This window comes from Lissotriton vulgaris, chromosome 8 (genome assembly GCF_964263255.1).
Source record: "Lissotriton vulgaris chromosome 8, aLisVul1.2, whole genome shotgun sequence".
In the NCBI taxonomy this organism is placed as follows: domain Eukaryota; kingdom Metazoa; phylum Chordata; class Amphibia; order Caudata; family Salamandridae; genus Lissotriton; species Lissotriton vulgaris.
Genome location: NC_141696.1, coordinates 248,947,675 through 248,974,975, shown reverse-complemented (window position 1 = coordinate 248,974,975; position 27,301 = coordinate 248,947,675). Strand labels below are relative to the sequence as shown.

Here is a 27,301-nt window from a genome sequence, read left to right as displayed (position 1 = left end):
ATACTCAAATCCATGTAGCTCCTAGCATGCCACTTCCCATTATCTGCAATACAGTGTGCCATCTTCCAACCTCAGCTGCATGCCTATAGGTCAAAACAAGGGCTTCATAGAGGAGTTGTTGACCTCTTTATCCATCTGATACATTCACACTGTCCTCAACAAGTTCAACTTCCCACAGAGCTCAAGTACCAAGGAAACCAGAAATGCCCTCCTTAGTCTTATTCACACACTCCATGTCAGTCGCTCATCACATTCCAAAGGCCACATCCTTCACACTAACTTATTGGCATAACCAAACATTCAGTGCAAACCACTCGGACACCTCGATTGGACCAACCGCCCCAGCATTACTCAGTTCAGTGACACACAACACAATCAAATCACCATATCAAGCAAAGAAAAGTACTACACCAACTCCTACAGTGAAGCTTTGAAGCAGCCAACAGGAGAAAAAAGCTCAAAACTATCAAGCATTGCATCAATCCTCTACCATAGCACCCCCCAATTACACACTCAAAGTGTAACGTCATCAACCTCTTCAGTCAAAAAAATACAGAATATCCCTACAGCATAACACCAACAAGCCTGTTTATTTTGTAACACCCCCACCACTCTGGAATGCACCCATAATGAACAACTTTCAAGCCCGTCTCTAGCAGACCTCTCCAACAGCCTCATCTTTCTCAAAACACCCTATGAAGATGATGGCTTACAATCATCCTTAATCAAACTCTATCACAAAAAAAATGTCATCCCCCTTCTCCACATTTTTAACACCATTCTCACTCAAGGCATTTTCCAAAAGACCTCAAGACTGAACAGATCCTCCGTATCCTGAAATAAAATCAGGCTAGGCTCCGAGTACCTTGACAACCACTGGCCCATCATGAAATTAGCAGTCCACGTTGAAATGGAAGATGATATCAATGCCAAACATATTCTGCATGACTACCAACTGAACTCCAGATCACGTTGCAGTGCACAAACAGCTACATTACAAATCATGGATGACAACCTCTGGAGCCCAGATAAAGGTGACCGCTGCCTCTTCATAATGCTGGATCTATTAGCCACCCTACACTTATCCACAAACTGAAACTGTTAATAAGGTACATAGTCAACGTCCTTCTGTGTTTTTTCCTCCCACCTCTTCAACTGACACCCACTTTTTCACATGGCCTAGTACCTATAAAAGAAGCTCCTGGTCACTTGCAGCTTCCCCCAAGGATTCCCTTTGTCACCCATAATTTTTAACTTCTACAGGGATTCCCCTCCAGCATCCACATCCAGTGCCTCCACGGCACATCTACCTTAAACTTACTCGCACCAAAACTGAATGCCTCCTATTTGCCAAAAAAAAGCAATAACTAGTCCAAACCAAACTACGAGACATGAACTTGGAGGGATTTAAAGGACAAATTCTGTCCCAATCCAATTCCCCCAGTTACACCACTGGCACCAAATTCACCTTCGATGAGCACATGGTCAAGAAAATCAAGACAGCTTGATGATGGTTCCTCTACTAACGAAACAGACTTGAGAGTTGCTGTGCATGCCCTTATAATCGGACATCTCTGGGAGGTGGCAACACCATTCTCTGCAGCCTCCCAGGTTTCTTACTTGGCTCCGTTAAGGTCATTATGACTTGCCCGGGTGCTCTTAGCCCATATACCTAATGTGCTGCTTGGGTACCCACTGTGATGCTAGAAGCTTGTCACAATCTCTTTTTGGTTCCCTGATGGTCCATCTGTGGAACATATGGGTCCATTCTCACTCAAGAGGTCACACGCACATTCCTACTTTAAGCTCTGTGAATTACTAATACACCATCACAGACAGAATACTCTAGCCGACTGAATAGCAAGGTAACCACCAACAAGGAGTTAACAGATTGCATGGCAATCAAAAGGTTCATTCTTTCTAATTACATTTGAAATCAAAAACAAACGTTAGCTACATAGAGAATGCGCTTGGGCACCAGCCACTGTTTTAGGTCCCCCTTAATGATTTTAGTTTTAAGCATACTGAAAGTGCCAGACGACTCAAGGAGAACAAGATTGATCACGCTTAATCCACCCGTTACTGGGGGATGTTATTCAATATCTTCTTCAGTACAGTTTGGACCCAATTTCAAGATGCAAATATTACTGGAAAATGTTTCTACAGTTATGTATCGATCTTATTGTTAAAATGTTAAGTCTACTCTAGACACTCCATAAGAGGACATCCAGTACCCACAGTGCCAACATTATTGACATTTTCAGGTCCATGATGGATTTTAGAGGCGACAAATGAGAATCCCTCCTTTGGCACACAGTGAACTTCACACCTGTGTAGAGAGGGTTTGCCATTTAAATGAAAGGAAATGAAGTGGTGCTTTAACTAGCAAAAGGGGAGGGGAAAAAAGGAACTAAGTAGGTGGTTTGGTCTCAGTCTCTTTATCCGGTCTGCAGTACACAGCTACTTAGCTACACATTCAGTCATGGTAAAGCTTTATATTGCCAATATCCATGGTGAAGGGGTAAAATATTAGGTACGCCCCTCGCCATCTCCTCAGCTGTAGTGTGAGCCGATTGTATATAAAAAAAAAACCTTGGCTCCTTGAAGTGGTCAATCAAATGACCAATTTGTCAGAATGTTGCTCAATTATAAGTGCATTGGATTTTCCAAATTATATTTAAAATCACATGCACTGGATACAGAATAATGCAATAAACGTACGCTTGTGTGGAATATAGAGAAGGGAACATATTTCACATTTGTTTTTGAAGGATTAACTAGATGAGAAACCGATCACTTGCCATTTTGAAGAAGCACAAAAGAGAACACATTAATCAATGATGCCAGGCCGTGGGTGTATGCAATGTGTAACGTAGCATAAAGAAACCCTGTTGTAGTGGCTTAGCAATCTAATCCAGACAAAAGCAAAGTAGCCAATAACGGTTTGGAGCAGTATTCCGCAGTAACCTCACCTAGAAATCTTGGAACTGAGGTCTGTACGCCTTTTTGTGAGATTGGGAAGCATGAAGACACTGCTTAATGAGATTGAGGTGAAGGAAGGCCAGAATTACTCCAAAGGTGAAGGAACTTTGAGCAAAGTCCTTCAACCACACCTCTGACATACGTACATTTATTCTATTTTGACTATTTCTTAAACACACGTGTAACCACGCCATTGGGCAGGTTATCATTAAAGGTGTCCAAATATCCTTTGTTGCTCTACGGGGTTCTGCAGTCAGACCTCAGGTCAATTGAAAGGAGGAAATGCCCATCTTTGCAACGGATGCCTGAAAGATCGGAAGTGTACTTAAGGGAAAAAACAATCCAGCAGTGGGAAGGCTTGGAAATACAGAGTGGTTAAAGAAACCTAGTCCCCGCAATCTCCTGGTTCACGTTAACTTCAGCGGGCCCTACTAATGTGTTTGAGGCTGTGCATAACAAAATCCATAGCTATGACGACAGAGTGAAAGGAGGCCTTTGTTGTCGCAGAATAGAACAGGGGGTAATTTTGAAACCAATATAACATTAGGCCTTAAAAACAAGAAATATTAAGTAAAACCAAGATATACTGGAACATTCAGGCCTCTTGAAATGAATGGTTCTAAAATGTGCACTCAAAAAGCACTGTTTGTCAGAAATGGAGGACACTGTGGGAATGGGCCCTGAATCCAGTCACTACCCTCTTTACAGGGAAGTGACAAAGGCCTCTGAATGTGTCACAGACATCACCACAACTGTGTAGAGGAGTGGATGGAGACTAAACCTGAAATGTGCTATACTACTTCAGATATCGTTTGCTGATTTGCTGTCCTCCTACAACTGTTACAAGTGGCTTATTTTCTGACCCCAGGCACCCTCACACAACAGCATCCCAGACAAGTGTTCGCTAATTACCACAGAACAAAGCTGGCCTTTAAAATGAAATTCAAAACAGTATCTTGAAAGATGGAAAATCTACTGCTTCTAAACATCAAAAGCACGCGAAAGCCTGCTTGTCAAGCGTGTTCTTGCTCACCTGCGACATTCTCTCTCGGTGCTTCCCTTCCAGCCGCTCCTTGGCGCGCATAAAGTGTGCATGCTCGTTTTCATCGCCAGGGGTTTCCAGGTACTTGTCAACAGCATCGGGAGTGCTGGCAGCGGTGGTAGGAACTGAAAGAACAAAAAAACGTTTCATGGTTTAGAAGAAGAAAAAAAATCTGCTTAGTTGTTTTGAAGACGTTTTATTCGCAGAACAACACCGGTGTGAGACACATCTTGTCAGACCACACACCGGTGTACCGGGCCTGCTGCAGAGTCTGGTCTCGCAGAAGAGCTTTAATTTGTTTGTTTTTTATAAGACACTGCAGACAAAAACTTTCCCAGATAAGCCAGAAATCGTGCAATAGTTTTAAACACCCACAGGCACGATTTAGCCAACGAATACCACAAACCAACCGAGTTAGCCTGAATCCAGACAACAAAGGGCGCCATTTAATTCTTGGTACCACAAAGAAATGACTGTTCCCACGTGCGGTCACATCATTCAGAAGATGACGAGCCTCACACGTCCACATTACCTCTTTGTTTAAGAATGTGATGGATAACATTCTCAAGTGTATGAAAACGTAAACAATGTATAGTGCACATTGGATAGATTACAAAATTCGTTTTCTGCCTAAAATGAGTTAATTCAGCTAAAAAAAGAAAAGAATGTTTATATGAAGGAAAGATATATCTTTTTTTGCAGCAGGATATTTAAATTATGCTTCAATGGAAACAAGTTGTTTGAATTGTATTTCACCTATTTATTTTTTACAGTTTAAAATAATCAGAGGATAGGCACTGGGCCAATCGCTGAATAGACGTGCTGAACTCGGCAAACTCATCAGCTGGTAGTTTTGCAGCAGGCAACGGGGGAACACCCTAGACGGAATGTCGATCAACGTCGGCGCCGATAAAAACCTACAGATGGAAACATTATTCTAAACAATTAACTGTAGTCAGCATGTGTGCTTGTAAAATGCATTTCTGCTCTCTGTGATCGGGGAGATGTCAGGCCGGTTTTTAGGTTTCGCCTGTCGAAAGCTGCGCAAGCAGCGTTTCGCGCAGGCGAAATCTTTTGTTTTGCAGTATGGCTGTTTGTCCCGCCTCTGTTTCCCATTGGCTAGCTCCATAAATGGAGGCTAGCCATTGGAAAACAGAGGCGTCCATCATTCTGCGAGGCGACTCGTGGGCACTCCTGAGAATTTTTCTCATTCGGCCCCTTTTAGGACGCCAGTGCGGCGGTGGGCGGGGTTTATTTTTTTGGTCGTGAACGTTTCTTTTCGTCATTCCGCGGCCGACCGCCGCGGGAAGTCCAGGTGAGTGCCTTTTTTGCCGTTTGCCTTTCCCGCCCCCTGCCGCTGTCCGTGCCTTTCCCACCCCCCTCCCGCTGTCCGTGCCTTTCCCGCCCCCCCCTTCCCGCTGTCCGTGCCTTTCCTTGTTATACTGTCCGGAGACTTCAACCCCTGCCTAAAAATGAATGTGTCCTTCCGTAATGCAATTGGTGCTCGCGTACAGCGCACTGATACTTTCGGGTCGAGTTTGCGCTATATAAAACGACAAAATAATCACCCATTCACAGCATTATCTGAAAAAGTGTGGGCAGAAGGTGAGGTGGGGAGCTAGAAGGGGGAAGGAAGGGAGAGAATCGGGTGCTAGAAAAACTTGAGGAAGATTACTTCATATAATTTTTACACATCGTTTTATTTTAATTGTAACGGATCTTTGTGCAGAGTGCAGAGTGAGTGTGTAGAGTGCAGAGTAGTGAGTGTGCAGAGTAGTGAGTGTGCAGAGTAGTGAGTGTGCAGAGTAGTGAGTGTGCAGAGTAGTGAGTGTGCAGAGTAGTGAGTGTGCAGAGTAGAGAGTGTGCAGAGTAGAGAGTGCAGAGTAGAGAGTGCAGAGTGCATAGGGAGTGCAGAGTGCATAGGGAGTGCAGAGTACATAGGGAGTGCAGAGTACATAGGGAGTGCAGAGTGCATAGGGAGTGCAGAGTGCATAGGGAGCGCAGAGTGCATAGGGAGCGCAGAGGGCATAGGGAGCGCAGAGGGCATAGGGAGCGCAGAGGGCATAGGGAGTGCATAGTGCCTAGGGAGTGCATAGTGCATAGGGAGTGCATAGGGAGTGCAGAGTGCATAGGGAGTGCAGAGTGCATATGGAGTGCAGAGTGCATAGGGAGTGCAGAGTGCATAGGGAGTGCAGAGTGCATAGGGAGTGCAGAGTGCATAGGGAGTGCAGAGTGCATAGGGAGTGCAGAGTGCATAGGGAGTGCAGAGTGCATAGGGGGTGCAGAGTGCATAGGGAGTGCAGAGTGCATAGGGGGTGCAGAGTGCATAGGGAGTGCAGAGTGCATAGGTGGTGCAGAGTGCATAGGTGGTGCAGAGTGCATAGGTGGTGCAGAGTGCATAGGTGGTGCAGAGTGCATAGGGAGTGCAGAGTGCATAGAGTGCACAGAGTACAGAGTGCATAGGGAATGCAGAGTGCATAGGGAGTGCAGAGTGAGTAGGGAGTGCTAGAGAGTGCAGAGTGAGTAGGGAGTGCTAGAGAGGGCAGAGTGAGTAGGGAGTGCTAGGGAGTGCAGAGTGAGTAGGGAGTGCTAGGGAGTGCAGAGTGACTGCAGAGATTAAGCTAATGGCAATGTAAATGACAATGCCATTTATTTATCTGTTTTCAAAACCAACACATAAATACAAATGTTGTCATTTACAATGCCAATAACTTTAACTTTTCCAAAGGCGAAACCATTGCGTTGTAAATGCTTGTCTAATATTTGAATTGTTTCAGGGTGATGGGGACCAACCCATGGATGACAAGTCAGAAATGGGGGACTGAAGGGTACTTGAAATATTTTCTTTGTTATTTTTTGGCGACCAAGTGAGCATTACTTTGTTATTGTGTGAAATATGGCTCAATCTCTTGGTGTTCTCTCTTGATGTCTTGTGAACATTTTCATATGTCCGAAGATATTCCAATTTGCATTTCATGTCTCACTGGATTGTATAGGTCTTTACTATTTTGTCAGACAATGAATCCATTACAAAACTGCCAATATGCACTGCATGTTCGTTGTTAAAGGAAAATTCAATAAAATATAGTTTTAAACAAAGTATTCAAATTGTAACGTTGGACAGTTTATTGCGTTTCTCTTTTAAAGCACCCCTACTTGGATAAGATTTATTTTATATATGGTGCCCATAGGAACCTCTCTCATGCCAATGCACCAAAGAGCTACAGAAAACTGTTTAAATAATCAAACGTTTGAGTATCCTTCGTATAACCAATGCCCACTTGGGTATCTTCAAATATGAAATCTGTGAATATGTCAGAGCCCAACACGCACTGAGAAGAGACGGCCATATAACAGGTCAACCAGAAAAGAGCAGCAAGATTAGGGCTGTGTGTTCTCGTAGTCTACTTTATTAGGAAACGTTGTTCCCAATAGATACAGTCTACTTCAACCACTTAGGCCATTTGTTTTTTCATTTCTTCTAATGTCTCGTGGTGTGGTGCGCTCTGCCTATTCCGCTCAAATGTTACCATATAAGACATGTGCTCCTATTGGGAACTGTGAAAAGCGTCATTTCTGTATGGAATTCTGTTCCACACAATAAAAGGTCCGTATTTCTTCACCCAGATTTACTGCATGCAGGAACAACAAACCCAATTTTAAAAGCCAGAAAATCCAGCAGGTAAAATCACTGTGGGAAAAGGTTGCATTTTAGTTTGAACCTCTTTCATAACCCCTGACCGATCCTGTAAAGTAATAATGTAATGCTCCTCACCTCCCCCTCCAGCCAACATTCTCCGCTCTGCACAGAGCAGGTGGTAAATGTGTGCATTAAACTCCACAGAAAGGCAATAGCATGCAGAAAACTACTTGGTAAATTTGGGTCACTACAGTAATTTTGCATGTTATGTGGTTTAACTAGTATTTGCATGGTACGGGTGGGTTGTCACTGTACTGCTAATTACTGGTCAGACTTTGCACCCCACCAGTATAGCACAACTAATAACAGGGTCATGGTGGGCAACCGAAACCACCTAGGGATAGATCAACAGGGATGAACGGCCCGTTACCAGATCCCACCACATCTACAAGTTCACTGCAGGGGTACTACGCCATATTCCAACTACAACAAAAGACAAAGGATATCTTAAACAAAAGATAGTGCATGTTTCCATCAGAATTTAAGAAAGGAAGGCAGTGATACTGTGCTGTATTGCCATTTGAACAGATAGCACTTTACTAACCCTGAGAGATCCAAAGCACAGAAATAGCAGATATATTGCTGTGGTTTATTTTCCTAAAGCTTTGAACCCATTCATAACATTAGGGACTATTTAAACAAACATTGAACAAAAACACAATGCTTTCTGTGACTCAGGATTTCTCAAGGATTCAATTAATGCTCCAACCCTTCAAAGCCTCCTGAGCCTTCTAGAGCTCTCCGGAGGACTAGACTACGGAAACGCCCTCTATGCGGGAGCCCCTCGGCATGACTGATCCTCAACATACAACGCCACGGTTACACCACCCCCCACCTGAAGGACCTGCACTGGCTCCCCGTCAGCAAGAGGATATCCTTCAAGCTCCTCATCCATGCACAGAAGGCACTCCACAAGAACGGCCCAGCCTACCTCAACAGACGGCTCTTTCTACATCTCCAACCGCCAGCTACGCTCCGCCGACCTCTCACTCGCCACCGCCCCGCGCATCCAAAGAACAACCACCGGGCGGGAGATCCTTTTCCCACCTCGCCGCCAAGACATGGAACACCCTCCCACGGATCCTACGACAGACCCAAGACGTGCTGACCTTCAGGAGGATGCTCAAGACCTGGCTGTTAGATCAGTAGTGTCCCCCCTCACCAGAGCCTGGAGACCCTCGCAGGTATGTAGTGCGCTTTACAAATGGCTGATTGATTGATTGATCCCGGTAATTGCTGCCCTAAGGAAAGTGTGCTGAGGGTGCCGTTGTACTGTGAAGTTCATAAGGGTTTTTCCTTTCACAGAGACGGTTTTATGGTTCATTAATGCACTCTTGGGTTTTGTACCTGCCTGAATCTCTGACTTTGCTCCTCTCAAAGGTAGCTCCCTTTATTTCTGTGCACTTTCGTAATCATGCATTCTATGTGATTCAAGGTGTGTATATAGACAGAACACTCGCTAGATGGCAGGCACTGGCTTGGGCAACCACATCTACCCTTCAAACCTAGGCCAGACCACACACACACACACTTCTGTCAGTCAATTAGAATCTAATGCTTATGCAACCCATCCCTCACTTCCTTGCTCTTTAAATTCCTGCTACAAATCTTAAGAGCATAACCCTGGACTAATGCTTGACAAACATATCCCATATAGCCCAACCAACAAATGCACGGTGTTCCATCTATGGCACTTCACAGGGTAGCGAGCTAGCCCTCCGTGAATGTGCTTTGGTGTCTCGTTAGAAGTATGACGCACAATATAATACACCTACAATACAATATGTTAGAACTCTACAGCACTGCAAGGCTATAATATGGCAACACCAGTCTAATCACTATTAACATAATGTATCCCTGCGTTCCAAAAATATACAGCCTTTACTGAGTCCCTGATTCAAAGTTGTGTTTTAAATTTCGATCCATGCCAAAGAGGGTGTTAGCACAAATATCGGAGTTTAGAGTTGTCTACCAATTAGCACATACCCCATTTTCCTCCTGACCGATTTCACCAGAAAATGCCTGAAAATATCTATCAGGATAAAAATGTAAGACATAAACGCAGAACGTGCAATAATCTGGGCGGTAAACACCTATTGCACATGTTGGGCTTTATTTGTAGGTGGGAAATTCAGGAAAAGCTAACTAGGGTGCCCATTAAATAACCCACAACAGGGTAGAGGTAAGTACTGTGTTTACTAATTTATCACCTGAATTCTACATAAATTGGAACCATGGCCGTTGTCTCCAAATCTGTATTTGTGCTTCTAGCAAGATGATTTTCATACAGATACATATCTTAAAATATATTAATCTCAGTTTGGGGACACGAAGCCCACCTAGACTGCCATTTTCTCTACCTTTTCCCTGGCAATAAAATAATGAATTAAAAACAGAAAGGGGGTGTGGGTGTTTGGGGAGAACGATGGGATCCATCAATTCTGTCATATTCCTGCTTTCACTAGTTCTGTTTTTGTTTTTACACTATAATATAAGGGATAAAGTAACCCCTTCCGTACATTATAAGCATACTGTAAGTCACCCCAGAGTTTTGTTACCATATAGACAAAGTCACAGGCAGAGTTTGTTTATATGGTCACTATTTGGAGATCCTCACCTGTCTGGCTGGGATTTTTGAGAAATAAGGGCAACCGCCATAGCTGCACCCCCTTCTCAGCACTGCAAGCTCGCTGGCACGCACCATTTTTAAAGCTACTACCTAGCAAAAAATGCATTCTCAAAGAGGGAGTTTTTTTTCTCAATTCAAAACACAGATGGGGAGGGAGGGAGGAACGGACGTTTGTTCGGCATTTAAGGACTACATTTTCCTTGCCTGCTTCTACCATGCCATGGCTCAGTTATTAATGCTGTTTTTTTCTGGTGCTTCCTCTACTCAGAATGCATTTTGTCTCGGCCGGGGCAAATTAGAGGATCACTATGTTTAGGAAGGCTCTTAAAATCCACCTAGTTTATTATGTTCATTGATGTTGTTTAGAGAGACCAGGTGCTTTGGGGCATTAGCTGCACGTTATAAGTAACAATTCAACTCCTCAAATCCTGTATATATAGGTTTTCAATATATTTAGTGGATGCTCTTAGGCCACAAACACATGGCTGGTGGTAGTGCTTAATTTGAGTCGGTGGTGTTCAGGGCTCAGCACCTGCATTATGACAGTCTGCCACATGGTGGGCTGTTTGTGTCATTTAGAGTGAGCACAACAGTAGTTGTTTACTATTTCAATATACTTTAGAAATTACTAATACTTGACGCCCATGCTAATCTTATAGCTTTGGGGACCAGGAATAGTTTGAAATGGCACCCTTGTAGAAGTCATGGTTAGTACCTGGTTTGGCACCGTCATTGGTAGCACTAGCAGTGACAATGGGTGGTGTAGGTTTCAGTGGCCTCCTGATGATGGCGCTGGCCTTTTCTTTTTCTTTCAAATTAAGCACTGGCTGGTGGCAATTTTAGGTGCGAGTCCAGTGCTAATCAATTAGACAGGTGTAGGGAGTCAGCGTGTTTCGAATACAGCGGCTGCAGCGTGCCACGCAGTGAGGGAGGCCGTTTAGACGATGAAGAGGGTGGGGCTCAGGGAGGAGCCCTGGGGTACTCCGCAGCTGATCTCTGTAGGTTCTGAGCGGAACGGGGGTAGTATGGCTAGCCGAGTCCAGCCAGTAAGGAAGGAGTGGATCCAGTCTAGAGCCTTGTTGTGGATGCCGTCATTGTGGAGTCTCATGATTAGGGTGTGATGGGAGACTGTGTTCAAGGTGTCTGAGAGGTCCAGTAGGATGAAGGCTGAGGTCTCACCCCAGTCAAGGCGGGAGCGGATGTCGTCGGCGGATTTGAGGCGTGCTGTGGTTGCTTTGAAAATCGGATTGGGAGGTGTCCAGGACGTGGGTCACTTCTATGAAGAAAGAGTTGGGTGCTGATGGCCTTCTCGTTGACCTTGGCTGGGAAGGGGATGAGGGAGATTGGTCTGAAGTTCCTTAAGTCAGTCGGGTCTGAGAACAGCTTCATCAGCAGGGGGTTGATTTTGCGTGTTTCAAGCCATCGGGGAAGGTGTCCGTTTCTTTTTCTTTTTATTAACTATGCTCCAAAAACCATAGTGTACATAAATCCCTAATGTTTTTACATGGTAGAGTTTTACCATCACAGTAATGATATGCGAGAGAGAGAAGACTGCAAACCACCAGTGGCGTCAGATGCAAAAGAAGGTGTCAGTTTTGATGGAGCAGTTGATAGTTTAGTGATGCTGGGAGGGAGATGGTGGCTGCTGCACTGTGGAAGATGTGGCACGGGCAAGGATCTGAGTGGATGCTCTTCATGGTCTTGAGTGTGACCTCGGTTATAAACGGGGTCCATCAGAGCACAGTATGTTGGGGTGTGGTGGTGTTGCGTAGTGGCAGGGTCTAGGGTGTCAAAGCTGTCGTAGATCTGTCTGATCTTGTAGTGGAGGAAGGTGCCAAGTTTGTATCAGAGGTCTTGGGAGGGAGAAATGACAGTGGTCTCGCTGTTGGGCTTGGCAAACTCCGTGATGATGGTGAAGAGTTCTTTGCTCGTTTGGGTATTGGCGTTGATTCGGTTTGGAGGGCCGTTTTCTTTGTGATTTTGATAAGGTGGTGGTGTGTGAGGTCGGCAGCTTTGAAGGTAGCATGGGTTTCCAGGGTTTTGTTATTCCTCCAGCTATTCTCAAGAAGTCTGCAGGTGCGTCTGGACTTGTGGAGGACATGAGTTGAGACTGGCTGTGACCTTTAAAAGGGCAATATTTACATAGTTGAGAGGCGCTTTGTCAGATGGATTTTTTGTCCTGAGGAGTTCCACTGAATAGAACTCATGGGTCGAGAAGTGGGTATAATTTAATATGAAATAGTTTTGATTTCTGGATAAGCATTTATGCTTGACTGACATTTTTTAATTGTGGATGCCCACGTTGTATATATGCATCATATTTTAATTGTTTCACCATTTCGCTTATGAGCTCTGCACTTTGAGTCACTCTCTAGCATCTTGTTGAAAGAATAATACATTTGTAATTTTTGTAGATGACCAAAAAATATTTAACCTCTGGGTCAGATATGAATGATTCCTACAGAAGCACTTGCTCCATGGTTTGGTGCAGCGCAGAGGCAGAACAATGCAATTAAAGTCTGGAACAGAATAAAAAACGACCAAGACAATTTAATGTCCCAGTTACTGTGGAAAGAAACTAAAGGAAATAGCAAATCAACTGCCTGGAAATATCTGGATGCGCTTTGGAAGAATTTGAGGTTAGGGCGATTTGGGACTCCACTATCTCTCAGGAATCATTTAAGGTTATTAACAAAATAACAGATCACTTATCGTTGATAAGTGACAAAGTCACCTTTGCCAAAAGAAAACAAGCATGGCCCATTATAAATGGCTTCTCAAAAAAGATGGTACAGCAATACCTGGACACATCATGGTTGCTGGAAAACAAACACATTTTTATTAAAGCACGATTTGGCGTACTGTGGGTCTATCCCATGCACCACCTTGGATAAAACTTGAAAAGAACACACTATGTAGGCTGTGTAAATCTGGAGATGAAAACATTATCCATCTATTGTGTCTCTGACCTGAATTGAAAAAGGAAAGAGTAACTATACTAAAGAGACTATTTAACGAAAGAGGGATAAGGACATGCAGACAGGCATTGATTCAATGTCTTTCTTCAGATGAATTCTGCTTTGATAACCTTTTTAACAAAAGTATGGAAAAAATTAGAAGAGCAAGAAATAGGAAACTAATAATGATTATATTTTCTTTTAAAGTCCTAATGTATGAATTTTATCGTAAACATTTCTTTCAAAAGATGTATAGAATTTTTAGGATTTGGTGCTATTGAAAGTGTATATAATGGATTACTGTATGAATTTGTTTTATTGTAAGATTTTAATTAATCAAACAATAAAGATATATATCTTTCCCTGTAGAGGGATGAATCGCATTCAACTGTCTTTGCCTCATCAACAAATGCTTTAACCCCTTCCATGCTGGTGACAAACCCCAGCCGTCATGCACTACAGTGCTCGTGTGCTGATGACGGCTGGGGTTCGTCATGGCCCGCCCGTGTTCTGCCGGCGGCCGCACACGGGGAAAATCGCGGCCGCACGGAAGGGGTTAAGACGACCTGAAAACTCACTTATGCTGAAATCACTACCTATGCTCCCTATAGAGGTATGAATCACATTCAACTGTCTTTGCCTCATCAACAAATGCATTAAGACAACCTGAAAATACCTTGTCTGCAAAATAAAACACTACACACAAAGACCTTGCCTATGCTATATGAAAACTATATACAATTAGAAATGAGAGGTGGGTAGAAGGCAGCATTGCATAGTCATTAATGAAGACAACCGGGCTTATATGCATAGTTAAAATTGCAATGAAAAAAAGGTCTTACAAAAATTAAATTCTTAATGCTAAAATAAAAGTAAAAAAATAAATAAATAAACAATCACTCAAGCTCAGTAATCAAATAAAAGAGTATGCATTTTAAGTATTATGAGGGACTGAAAAACCTAAAATGTAAAACCTGCACACTTGGGTCTTTAACATCTGAAATACATTTTTGGATGATGGGGAATAATGATTTTCATCGACTCCCCTTTAAACCACAAAACTATCTTTAAGTATAATCCAAAACTGTATCCAGTGTATCCTCGTGTATTAATGGTTATATATACACACTCTAATATTCGTTTAAACAATAACATATGTAACAAAAAGTTAATTATTATGAATATTTTAAATTACAGACTTATTTTTATTCAGAGTCTGTGTAGGAACACATTTGACAAAAGCAATGCAAAGTGTTTACTAATCGGTTCAAGTCATTATCGGGAAAAGAACAAGTAATTATTAATCCCTGAGGTTTTTCATGCAGATTAGCATGTGCAGTACATTGCAGTTTCCAAACAATTTGTTAAGCACGCGAAAGAGTGGGGGTACAATGCTTTAAAGAAGCTGCATGCATCATTTTATTTTAACATAATATCTTTCGACGCTCAGTCAAACATCCTTGACCGAAAGCAGCAAATTTGATTTTCAAAAGCTTAATGAGCACTTCACTCCGAGATCAAGGTCTGCGGTTCATTCTCACAACAAGAGATTAGGCAGCATATCAACCATAATATACTGGTATTTATGGAGCGCGAATACCGACAGCAGAGGGCACTGGGGGATAGAGGCTAATCCCTATGCAACGTTTATCAGTAGATATACAACACATCTTCAAGATGCCCTAGAAAATGTAATACATTCTGGATATGATCTAAAAAGAAATCTGTATTGAACCATAAAGAATTTTAAATTCTAAATTGTTACGGAAGGAATTTAAAATTACCTCAAAGCAGAATGGCCCAGTTGCCTATTGGAAACGAAATATGTACCTATAATTCACAACCTTATCTTCAATAGCTATCCTTTGATGGACAAGAATTGGGTTGGTGGCTTCAATTTTATAGGGACTAGAAGATGAAGCTGTGGGAATTAAAGGATGTCCTGAGCTTACACAATCTGGCAATAGGAATGACACTTTGAATTCCCCCATGAATGGAATTCCAAATATTAGAGTTTTTCAGGAAGTAAAATGCCAAGCCTTGGAGGGAAATGTGGTGAACTTTCATTTTATATTTTCAGTATTGTCTTTTTCTAATGCCCACTGTTTCCCCTGACAGTTTCTGGAATTACACAACCTGCACACAAAATGTATGTAATGAACGTGTAAAGCTATGTGGGAGCTCCAGAGGAGTAAAGCACTTGGAGCATAGCTCAAACTTGTGAATTATAAAATAATTTCAAATCATTATCAAGTCAGTATTGTTTCTAGTTTTCGGGTGTGGTGAACAAGTTACTTACCTTTGGTAACGATGTATCTGGTAGAGACATACAGCCAGATTCATCAATGTCAAATTCTGCAAATTCTAAATTGCGAGAAAAAGCGAATCGCAATTTAGAAATCGCAGAACGGCATTCATGAACATTAGCGACACCCATATTTCGGTAAATAATCACAGATTCCGCCGATACCCAAGTAGAAATTGCGATATCGCAATTACCGAAATCGCAAATAGCGATCTCGCTAATTGCGGGATCGCAAAAACGGGAAGTCGCATCCTGAGCACAGTTATGACATCACAACCAGGAAGTAGGCAGGTTCCACCCTCATTCAGCAGTGAGTGAGAGGCTGAAGTACAGGCAGCAGTGTCAGAGCTCCCCTCCAGTGTTCCTACAGGAGTACAGCAGGAGACACCACAGTGGCAAGCATGTCACAGGATGCAGCAGGAGGTACTACCAGTGGGAGAAAGCGCAAAATCAAGTTTTCAGAGCAGGAGCTCGAACACCTCATAGAAGGAGTTTCCAGGGACCACAACCAGCTATTTGGCAAAGACTCCCGAAGGGTGCCTGAGGCCGACAAAAGGCGCATATGGCTGCGCATCCGTGCCAAAGTGAACTCCGTGGGGGTGACCCAGCGCTCGGTGGACGAGCTGAAAAAGCGCTGGTATGACCTAAGAGGGTGGGCTAAGGAAAAGATTGCTGAGAGGCTGGGGGAGCAAGTGGCGACAGGTGGAGGGGAGCCCACTGTCCCACCGAACACACCACTGGAGGACCGGGTGGAGGAGACCATCAATCCACAGGTCTGCGTGGGTGTGACCCAGCTGGACTCCTCTCGACCCACCCAAGACACACCAGGTAAGTGCCATGCGACTGCGACCCCCTGTCATCTAACAATGTCCATGACTCCAGTGCATCCCATTTCAAACCCCAATCATGCAGCCAAAGCACACCACTATAGCGCTATTGCATTGTGGGACATGTAGTCTGACCACAATTACCATCCTGTACCATAAAGCCTGACATGTCCAGTGAGAGTCTATCCTGCAGCGAGTCAGGGAATGGTAGTCTGCATGCATGTAGCAAGCCTAACTGTGTATGGAAAATGTCACTAATCAACGTCCACTTTACATCACAGGTGGCGCTGATGTCCCCAGCACAGACAGCGAGGCCCTGGTGATTGAGGACATCACGGAGGACACGGAGGGAGACACACATCATACCCCACAGCCCGGACCATCAGGGCAAGCGGCTGCAACAACAGTCATCCCACCACCCGCCCATGTGGCCCGTGCCACCCCTGTGACAACAGGCGCTGCTGTACCACCACGCAGAACACAGCCACCATTGGGGCCTGCAACACCAGCTGCAGGTCGCCAACCAACCCGCCGGACCTGCGGCTGTGAGGAGCCAGACAAGCGGACTGGTCAGAGAGCCGCACACCAACACATCCCGCGCTGGCAGCGGCCGAAACGTGCGTGCAGGTGGGCTCTCCATTGAGCGCAGGATGCTACGTGTGCACCAGAGCCAGGCCCGACATCTAGCCGCCATCCACCTCCAACTGGACAAGACCGCGCGTAATGTGGCACATATGTCTGACCGTATGGACAGGATGACAGCAGCTCTGGAGGCCAACACACAGGCAATGTCCAGCCAGCTGGATCTCAATTGCCGCAGACACCGCCAACTGTTGACCCGCCTGTCGGCGTACACGCGGTCCAACCATATAATTGGGAACACCACCTCCCAGCTCTCGCGACGCTCGCTGGCCATGCAGGCCCAAATGGTCCAGTGCTGCCAGGACGTCGGGAGAGCCCTGGAGAACATATCAACAGCCATGCAGGGCATGCAGGCTACCGGCCATGGCCAGGCGGGGGAAGGCAGACGACACCAGTGAGGCTACATCAAGCCATAGCAGCCAGTCCCTTCCACCGGTCGTAGCACCCCCCGCAGCAGCAGGCCCTCTGCTGCCTCACGGCAGAATCGGGAGAAGGACGTTGAGAGGAGGTCAGGGGCAACTACCCGGAGGCGCTACTGAACTGTTGTACATTAGCATGAGGGTACATGCTGATGCTACAAGCATGCCCAACAGACAAAAAGAGACATATGACGCAATATGTCATTCATTTTCCAGTTATCAGAATGCCCAGTTTATTGTGCAGTAACAATTACTAAAATTCTGAATAACTTAATCTGACTCATGTAATTATTTATGTTGTCATGCATGAGTTGAGTAATGGGTGTGGGGAGTGGGTGCACTAGAAATAGTTCATGCAGATTTGGTTGCGGCGCCTGTGTCCTTCTGCAGGATTCTCGCCGCGTGCGTGACGCACATGTGCAGGTGGTCGATTGTCCCCTTCGGACTCACTGCCAGAGATGTCTACAGGTATTCTGCGCTTGGTAGCAATGTTGTGGAGGATAGCACACACGGCCACGATGCGGCAGCAGACCTCAGGCACGTATTTGATGGCCCCACCAGTCTTGTGCAGTATGCGGAATCTGCTCTTCAAAAGGCCAAATGTCCTCTCAATGCAATTTCTTGTGCGTATGTGTGCTGCATTGTAACGCCGTTGCTGTGGAGTTGCAGGGTTGAGGTATGGTGTGAGGAGGTACTCACAGAGAGCGTAGCCGCTGTCACCTGAATGATAGGAGCAGAGGGTGAGTGCCTGTGCCGCGCAGCATCATTATCACATTGTACTATTGTGTGGCATGTGTACTTACCCAGTAGGTGTCCTTCACCAAAGTCTCCCCTGGCCAGTCGTGTGTGAATGCCAATGTGCCGGAATATGAAGGAGTCATGTGTGCTCCCCGGGTACTGTGCCACTATGTCCGTGATGATTGTCTTTGCATTGCATACCATCTGGATATTGAGGGAGTGGTAGGACTTGCGGTTACGATATATGTATTCCGTTTGTGCTGGTGGGCAGATGTGGATGTGGGTACAGTCAATGCATCCTATGATATGTGGGAATTGTGCTACATTGTAAAATTGCAGCTTGGTGTCATTCAAGTCCTGTTGGCTGGTGGGGAATGAGATGTAGTGGTGTAGGCGGGTCAGCATGGCCTCCAGGAAACTCCTTAGGCAGCGGGACATGGTGTGCTGGGATATTCCCCCTGCAACAGCGACTATACCCCGGAAGCTTCCGGAGGCCAGTAGGTGCAGGCTGCACAATACCTGCACATGGGTCAGAACGGCATTGGTCCTCCTTGTTGGGTGCTGCAGGAGGGGGTCTAGGTCCCGGATCAGCTTGATGATCATTGCCCCATTTAGCCGGTACTTGGTGTAGATTTGCTCCCTGGTTTGGCCCAGTAGGGTGACCCGCTGACGGAATATCCGCTCCTGGATACCTCGTCTGTTCCGTGCTGCTCGCTGTAGCCTTCGCCGCCTGACCACCATGTAGAGTCCTGGCATTGTGAGAGTCCTCAGGCTCCAGCTGCATGTCCTTAAGTGTGTTTGGTCAAGCCTGCACCTGTTGGTAGTTTGCTAGAGTTTATTTCAGTTGTGAATTTATTTTTTTTACTGGTTACCACGTGGTTTGGGTTCTCCTTAATTTGCGCAACGCAAAATGCGATTTTTGGGTTTTTCGCAATTTGCGATTTTTCATGAATTACGATTGCAATATCGCAGTTTTATTAGCAGAATCCATGGTTTCTCGCTATTACAGAATTGCTAATGGACTTCTTCCAGGATTCTGCGAATTTGTTTGCGATATCGCAACATTTTTTTCGATTTCGCAATTTTTGTATTTCAACTTTCTTGAATTCCTTTTTATCAAATTGCGATCGCAAATGCTTTTTCGTAGCTATTGCGATCGCAATTTGGTTTCATGAATCCAGCTGATAGTCTGGCTGCAGATTCCTTAATTTAGAATATCCCCAGGAGTCAGACTGGATCCGGAAAATTTTGCACAGCAGCACCTCTGCGCACTGGGGGGCAGCGCCGTACGGCTCCGCCCTGACGTCGTCCATGGACGTGGCATCAGCGGAGCTATATATGCCCCGCCCCGGCGCGCCGACATCAGTTTTCGTCAGAAGGCTTACCCATGTCAGAACGCAAAACCACCACCAAAAACTGTGAAAATATGGGAATAGTGTGCAGAAAAAGAAAAAAACAAGGTATGGTTTAAAACATCACCATCGAAAGACAGTGCCAGGCACCGTACATTGAAAACTGAGGGAGGGAAAAGAGCAGAGCACCACTCTGGGAGGGAACCCTGCAATTGTTAAGTCCAAAACCTCCCCCGGATATAGAAGAAGATGCAGAACATAGGCAGGATTCGAACCCTTGGCCTGTTTGAGCATGTGCCACCAGAGGCACAAGACTTACCATTGAGCCATAGCTCCTTGGTGAACCATCACAGCAGCCGTCAGAAAGGCTGCAACCACAATATATGACAGTGAAGGACAACCAGTCCATAACACAGGAGTAAGGACAAACTACCATAAGGGGTCCCCTTAAAAGGAGACGTCAGCAGTGCTTAATTTGAGCAGGTGCTTTCAGGTGCTCAGCAAAGGCATTTCTTTCACAGGGCCGGGGCTACGATTTCTGGGCCTGCAGGTGATGGTCTCAATATTAATTGCCCAATTTAAAATAAAAAGAACCACATACCTTGCATGGTGATGGGCTGGCATGTTTTCCTAGGGAGGCATACATCTGTTCAGGCAGGCATGATTGTGTATCATCACTTTAGTGATGATGTTGTCACGCCAGTCATGAATCCAAGAAGTCATCACTAACGAATGGCTTACATTCTATTCCCAGAGTCTGCTGCACCCTGCCATTGCCTGGGCCTAAGCCTCCCATTGGATAATTGTAGTGGGGGCCTGCAGCCCTGCATTGCTACTATCCTCAACGTGCTTGATGTGGCTGTGGCCCACTGCAACTTTTGTGCGCTATGGAGTCACCTGCAGTTTCCGTGTGCTGCCTCCAAGCATGCTAATTGCCGAGTGTGCTTCAGCCCAGTAGGTGCAACAGCCATACTCATGTCTCACAAGCATTACAGCATTACGGTTGGGGGCAGTGCTTTTGCTGTAGCAGGCAGGGTCACAGAAAGCTGAGCAGTGGATGCCTATGCCGTCGTCATAACTGACCAAACTAATTACAGGCAGCACTAGCAGTGACATGACCTGCTGTGCTCAAGCAGCCTCCTGACCTGCAACAAACCCATTGGACCACAATGATTAATAGGTTCCAAAAAAGCATTTTCATTTGGTGTACATTTGGTTTTCGCACTCATCTGTTGGTGTAGGTAAAGAAGTAAAACGAATGTCTTATGGGACAGACAGCACAGCGTGGTTACAGGATAGAGACTGAGGCAGTGCGGGTGTTGATAGTTGGGCACACCGGAGGTAGAAGTGAGCTGTAGCCTCCTCTGCAGCATTTTCAGCCCCAGCACTTCATTTTTTGTACAAATTAAGCACTGGACGTGAGATCCGAATAAGGGATCTACTGAATAAAGGATTGTCAGAAACTGCAACTGCTAGAGTGCAGGGGAGACAAGAGACCTCAAGAAGATAGACAGGAAGGAGGGGGGGGGGGGGGGGGGGAGAAGAATTAGGCTCACATCAGACACCCCAGGGTAAGGGTTGTAAAGGACACATGGCATATGAGCATACCGTCCAATCACAAGAATGGGTAGAGCAGAGCCACAGAACATAATGTAGCCTTGTGAGTCACAGTGAAGTGAAGACGACACCCCGCAGAGGAATAAAGCCACCCAAAGGGAGGCAAAGGCAAGAAGCCCAACATGAAAAGGTTGTCGCAGGACGGGGAGGCCGGGCGGGCGTTAAGAAATCTGCGGCTAGACTGTCTCTCCACCAGATACATCGTTACCAAAGGTAAGTAACTTGTTCATCTGATAGAGACGTCTAGCCGCAGATTCCTTAACTTAGAATAGATACCAAAGCCATACCCCTAGAGGAGGGGGGACTAAGACTGAACCCCACTAAGGTTCCGAGAGGACCTAGCCATCAATAACATGACCAAAAGCGTGTTGTCAATCAAAGGGCGAAACACAGTGGCAACAGAAATTACAGCACAGCCAACCACCAGACCCCTATTCTCTGAAGAGAGCGGCAATCAAGGGGAGGCTAGGGCACCACAGACCATCCAGAGTAACACAAAACTCCCATATGTAGAGGGGATGAGAGAGGAAAACACCAAGCCAGAACGCTTGTGCATGAGCAAAAAATGACGAACTTCGAAAGAAGACGAGCAAAGGGGCATTAAGGATCCGCAGGATCCAAGGTGTCGGCAAGAAGCCAGAGCTAGCACCAGCTAAACAACTCGAACAGTGTAAAACACTGTTGAACCTGCTCCTGTAAAGTTACAAAGGCAGCAGTATACTGACCCCTGACCAGCAAAGGCATATATGGAACAGAAACACACCCAGTAAAGAAACTGGCATGAAAAGGGAGTTCAGTCAGTTGAACCTATGGACCCAAAAGACTGGTTAGTGGAGTGGTGGAGAGAACGAGTACCGCCCCTGCATGTACCACAGAGGAAGAGTACTGCTGAGACCCTCCCCAGCCACACATGTGTGAGTGGTTTGAAAGGATGCCTATACACAACCAGAAGGACGCTCATACGCGGCCAGAGGGTACCTGTAGTACCATAACTGAAGAGCACCAGGAAGAAAGACAGCAGGAACACCTGAGATGCGCACAATAGCAAGAAGGCAACAGGCCACAAATTCAGAGACGATCTGGTGAGGTAAGAGGACAGGGCCAATACCAAGGCAGGAAAGCCCGCACAAGCCATTAGGAAGAGCATGGCGCAGAAATCACCTCAAGAGGATGCTGAAACCCGGCCAAACCCAGGGACTAGGGTATGCTCAAAATTACCCGCAGTTATACGGAAAGTGGAACTAGTTGAGGCTATAAGCAGCATCTGCCTCCGGTCCAGAACAGAGAACAGTCCTCTCGCAGGTCAATTAGAAGAAAAGACGGGCCTAACAATGGAGTAGTCAGGACTAACTCACAGGTCCTACACCCCAGGAAGAACGGAGTACAAGGAGAACCAGCTCCATGAGTTTGCCACATTAAGAATGCCAGCAAAACGTAGAAATCCCTGCGCGGAAGCGGCGGGGATGTGGAGAAAGCTCCTGGGGAATAAGCCGAAAGGCCATAACACCATACAACTGAGAGGCCCACAGCAACTCCTTACTGGCGAGAACAACCCAGAAGGGGCTGGCGCCAAAAGACGGACCATGTGACAAAAAGCAGGATGACAGGCCATGCGAGGTAGATACTACACATCATAGACCTAGGCCAGGAGTCGAAGCACTACAGACAATAGAGCGATGCGACCCTGCGGGACGCAGTAAAGGGGTACACGAGTCCCAGAGGGATACCCACAAGGAAAAACTCCACAGGAGTGTACGAAGGCAAAGGCAGACACCTGCCACCAGCCAATACCCCACATAGGGCAAATGTCAACCCCTGGAAAAAGGGGGGGGGGTCCTCTTGGCAAAATAAGACAGTCAGAGGATTGAAAACAAAAACAACCCAGCCATACGGCTTTACAGACAATACAGAGACACTAACCTGCCTCTGATTCTAACTGGGCCATAAAGAAAGTCCTGCAAGGAAGAAAAGTCAGTCAGTGGCACAGCAGAATTATGGTAGCCCTGACAGAAGCCTGGAGATCGCCGAGTCTGCGTGGGACCCAAAAATGTCTATTCCGTTAAAGGACATGTCTTAGAAGCTCTTCCGAATATTATCAGGGAAGCGACTGTCGCGCATCCAGGCATGGAGGCACAAAGTCACCGACCGTGCAAGAGCACAGCCCACAGAGTCTGTGGTATCCAGGGAGGAGCGTGTTGAAAAATGTGCCATCTCCTTGCCCTGAAGGACAAGACGGAGTAACTCTGGGTGCAATTCCTCCAGAAGAGAAGGAAGAAGCTTAGCCATGGAGTCCCAGAGTGTGGCAGACGCATGTGCAAACACGCATGTAGTGTTTAAAGCACGGATGGCCACGCTAGAAGAAGCAAAAAGCGGTCTTCCACATGCATCTAGCCACCGGGACTCCCGGGTGGGAGGAAACAAGGGCAAAGTGGAGGAGTCTTGTAACCCAAAAGACGCCTGAATTACCAGGCCCTGAGCTGTAGGGTGGAGGGATAGATAAAGTGGATCCCCCGGGGCAGGACGGTGCCCACTAGCAATGGCCCAATCAACCGGGGCTCCGGAAGAGGGCTGTGCCCATGTGCCATGCAGGACTTCTAAAAAAGCACCCCCAAGGGGTAGCAAGGGCTCCGGTAATGGGCTCGAGATGAAGTAGATCCGTTAAGGGATCAGGAATGAGGGGTACCACAGGAGGCTGAAAGCTGAGGATAGCAGCTGCCTTGTTGATAATCCACGCATAGGAGGGCCCTAGCTCAGTAGTCACCCTTGGAGGGGACAAGAGGCCGTATGTAGAAGACGTTTGGAGGTTAATCTTCCCAGCTGCCATAAAGAGCGGGCCGGGCAGTGACCCGAAGGCCATGTCACACTAGGGACCTGCACCAGAGGCCCCTGACCAGGGGATGCAGCAGCTTCCGCAAGGGCTGCAGCAGACACCGGTGTAGCCTGAGACCGCTGAGGAGTCGGAAGCGAGGAATCCGGAGGGAAGTCAACCTCAGGCATGGACGCCATTATCGATGAACGCATCGACACCGGCGGCGATGGATGCGTGAACAGCGGCGTCGGTGGGGGCCGTGTCGGAGTGTACGTCGGTGGGCGCCGTGTCGGAGTCAACTGGACGTCGACGCCACCACTGGGGGCGCTACCTCTATGTCGACCGGCGTCGGACCATGCGTTGCCCCAGACGTGGGATCAGGCTTAGAGCCGGGGGTGGGTTTGGACGTCGAGCCCGGCTTTGGGTCCGACGTGGAGCCCGACTGCGAGCCCGGCGTCGCTGACCCCGCTTCCGCCGTCCACACAGGAAGCGGCACAGAGCTATGCGTTGACTGGCAGTGTGAGCCTGGCATCGAGTCCCGCATAGAGCCCGGCACCAACGCCGCTTTCGCCATCTGCGCAGGAAGCTGCACAGGGCTATGTGTTGACTGGTGGTGTGTGCTAGAGCCATCAGGACAGTCTGGGCCACAGCTCAACGCCGTCGCCTTGGCTCCGGAATCGGAGTCGATGCACACAGCCCTGGTCGGGGACAGATCCGCCGTCAAGGGCCCAGCTGGAGTACCCTCCGCCTCTATGGGGCCCGAAGGCGCACCAGGGAGAGAGGGGCACTCTATGGACGATGTCAGGGCGGCTCGCAGAGGTGCTGCTGCGCAAAATTTTCCGGATCCGGCCTGACGCTTGGGGATATTCTAAGTTAAGGAATCTGCGGCTAGACGTCCCTATTAGATGTATGAACACTTTTAATTACCTAGATAGGGATGACTGGGAAATGGGCTGAGAACAAATTCTCATGCACCAAAATAATTATGCACATCTTTTGATCTTTTTCAAAATAGTCATGGTATTAACAAGTGAGCACTCCTCCAGCCCTGCCTGCTACTTCACCACCCGATGTTGAGCCAGCTGTGTAAAAACAAAGTCCAGGATGGACTGTTGAACCCTCTCATAACCCCCTCATTAGAGCTATATTTTGTTTGAGTAACAGTTGGATATTTTAGAACCTCTATGCCTGTAAGCTTATATTATTGTCCCGCACCCCCACTCTGAAAATTGTTCTAGCACTGGGCAAAGAACACAAGTCTGTGCGGAGTGTAGCACATCACTTCATGCAGAGCAGCTTGCACAGTTGTATACACCAGCAGTGGATGCCGAGAAATCGATTTTAAGGAAGGAGGGGGCGGAGAAGACACTACATTTATATAAATGCATATTTGTTTTTTTTAATCGGACTGTGTGTGTAAATATCTGTGTGTATATTTGGAAATTTAAACAGGTCATTGGGGTAGTTCCTCTTATGGGGTTTGTTCAACCGTATGTAGTATGGAATCACTGGTATGATCATCACAGTCACAAGGAACCAGAGTGGTCAGATCACGGAGCCCTCACACACCTAATAGGGTGTCATGCTTCATCATAGGGCGTCCTTGTGAAGCCGGTGCTGCAATTCCTGACGGGCCTACGGGATCTTTGTAGGAGAGCAATTTGATCCTTAAATGCCAAAGATGCATGCATGTGAGAAGTTTGAGAAATGTATAGGGTGGATGAAAAGAAAATGTGGTTAAAAGAGTCAGAGAACCTGAAAATATTTTTTTATTATTAAAGTGATGGTCCCTTGACACAGTAAAATAAAAAAAAGGTGCTATCTTGGGGTCACGATGGGCCTTTATAGCTAGTAAGTAGGAAATGAGATACGGTCAACATATATCATGCGATCCTTGCCTGGAGGGTCAATTGGCATTTCATAAGGACCTAGGAATAAATCCTACCCTATTTGTAAAAATGTGCAGGCCCCAACTGTGGTCAAGGGTGCCTGCTTAGGTGTCCAATACTGCACCAGAAACTCAGAGTAAAAATGCCCCTTAGGTCTGGCAGAGGTCCAGGAATAAACTATGGGAGAGAAGTGATCAATGCGGGAGAGTTTCCCTCAACCTACTCTCCTCTGTCCGCCTGTAGGTGATTTCATACTACACAGATTTGAACGAACCCCATAAGAGGAACTACCCCATTGACTTGTTTATTTAAATACCCCATGAGGAGGGAGGGTGTAGGACCTCATTAAACATATTTCCTCGTCCCTCTATTGATGATATATTTGAAAATATATACACAGTTATAGCCAGAGTTAAACATTTTAAGGAAACACTGCAAAGCAAGGCAAAGTAGTAGGACAAATTAATGTGTATGACAAGGTGAAGTGTCTGTTTTCCTGGTCGCCTATTAGTACTTTGAGCAGATGTGTTGCTGGGGAACTGAGGGGAGGGGATTGTGAGGGGCGCGGGACAAATAATGATGCAGTTCAGTCCACAACTGGCCCCTTCTAGAGAGGGCACTAGGACTGATTTTTAAGATACAAATTCAGACAAGCATGGCACTATAAATCAGGATTTGTGAACTGACGGTTTTACGCTGTGTAGGGACTTTGACTTATGTCAACCCTGTAGGGTACAAATGGATCATGTTTTTTCTTGTCATATCTGCATTTGACAGACCTTCTGCTGGAAGCCAAGGTTGCTGCAGGCAACATAACTAAACATTAAAAAGTTAACATGCATTTGCAAAGTTGATAGCTTTCGCCTATGCGAGATCCATTGGCCATTTGCTTTCAGTCTGTGTGTAGTGTTGGCTTATGTGGGGAGAAGTAGTGGAGACAAGCAACAACAGGGGGCAGGTGCAAAGAACGAAAAGAGGCAGGTGGGTGCAAGCAATGATGATGGGTAAGAAACAACAAATATATAAAGTACCAGAACTCTTTTAGGAGTTAGGCACGGAGAGAAGAGGATGCATTTGGAGGGTTTTTTTTTTTGCAGAGTTTTATATAGAGCGAACTTGACCCGAATCAGGTATCGGAGCGCTTTACATAGCACCAGTTACGTTACATGAGTACACACATTCATTTTGTTAGGCACGGGGAGATTAAGTGATTTGCCCAGAAACGCAGGATGTTCAGCGTCATTGCCAAGACTCAAACCCAGTTCCCTAGATTCGAGGTCGCCACCCTAGCCGTTAGGCCAACTCCTCTTCCCAAGTTAATGCCGATAAGGAGAACTGTTGTATTTTCACACCAGAGAAGGCCTGGGAATCAAGGTCATCTTGTTGCTGTTCG

At 46.2% G+C, this 27,301-nt stretch overlaps 1 protein-coding gene across 4 annotated transcripts in view; it reads right to left on the bottom strand.

Moving 5' to 3' along the window:
* The window catches only part of APP (amyloid beta precursor protein), a 484,182-nt gene that overhangs the window by 129,515 nt on the left and 327,366 nt on the right, over nucleotides 1-27,301 (bottom strand). For all 4 annotated transcript variants that reach the window (XM_086934030.1, XM_086934028.1, XM_086934029.1 and 1 more), the window contains one exon: nucleotides 4,016-4,149. In XM_086934030.1, coding sequence (XP_086790156.1) covers nucleotides 4,016-4,149 — 134 coding nt within the window. The remainder of the gene's footprint in view (nucleotides 1-4,015; nucleotides 4,150-27,301) is intronic.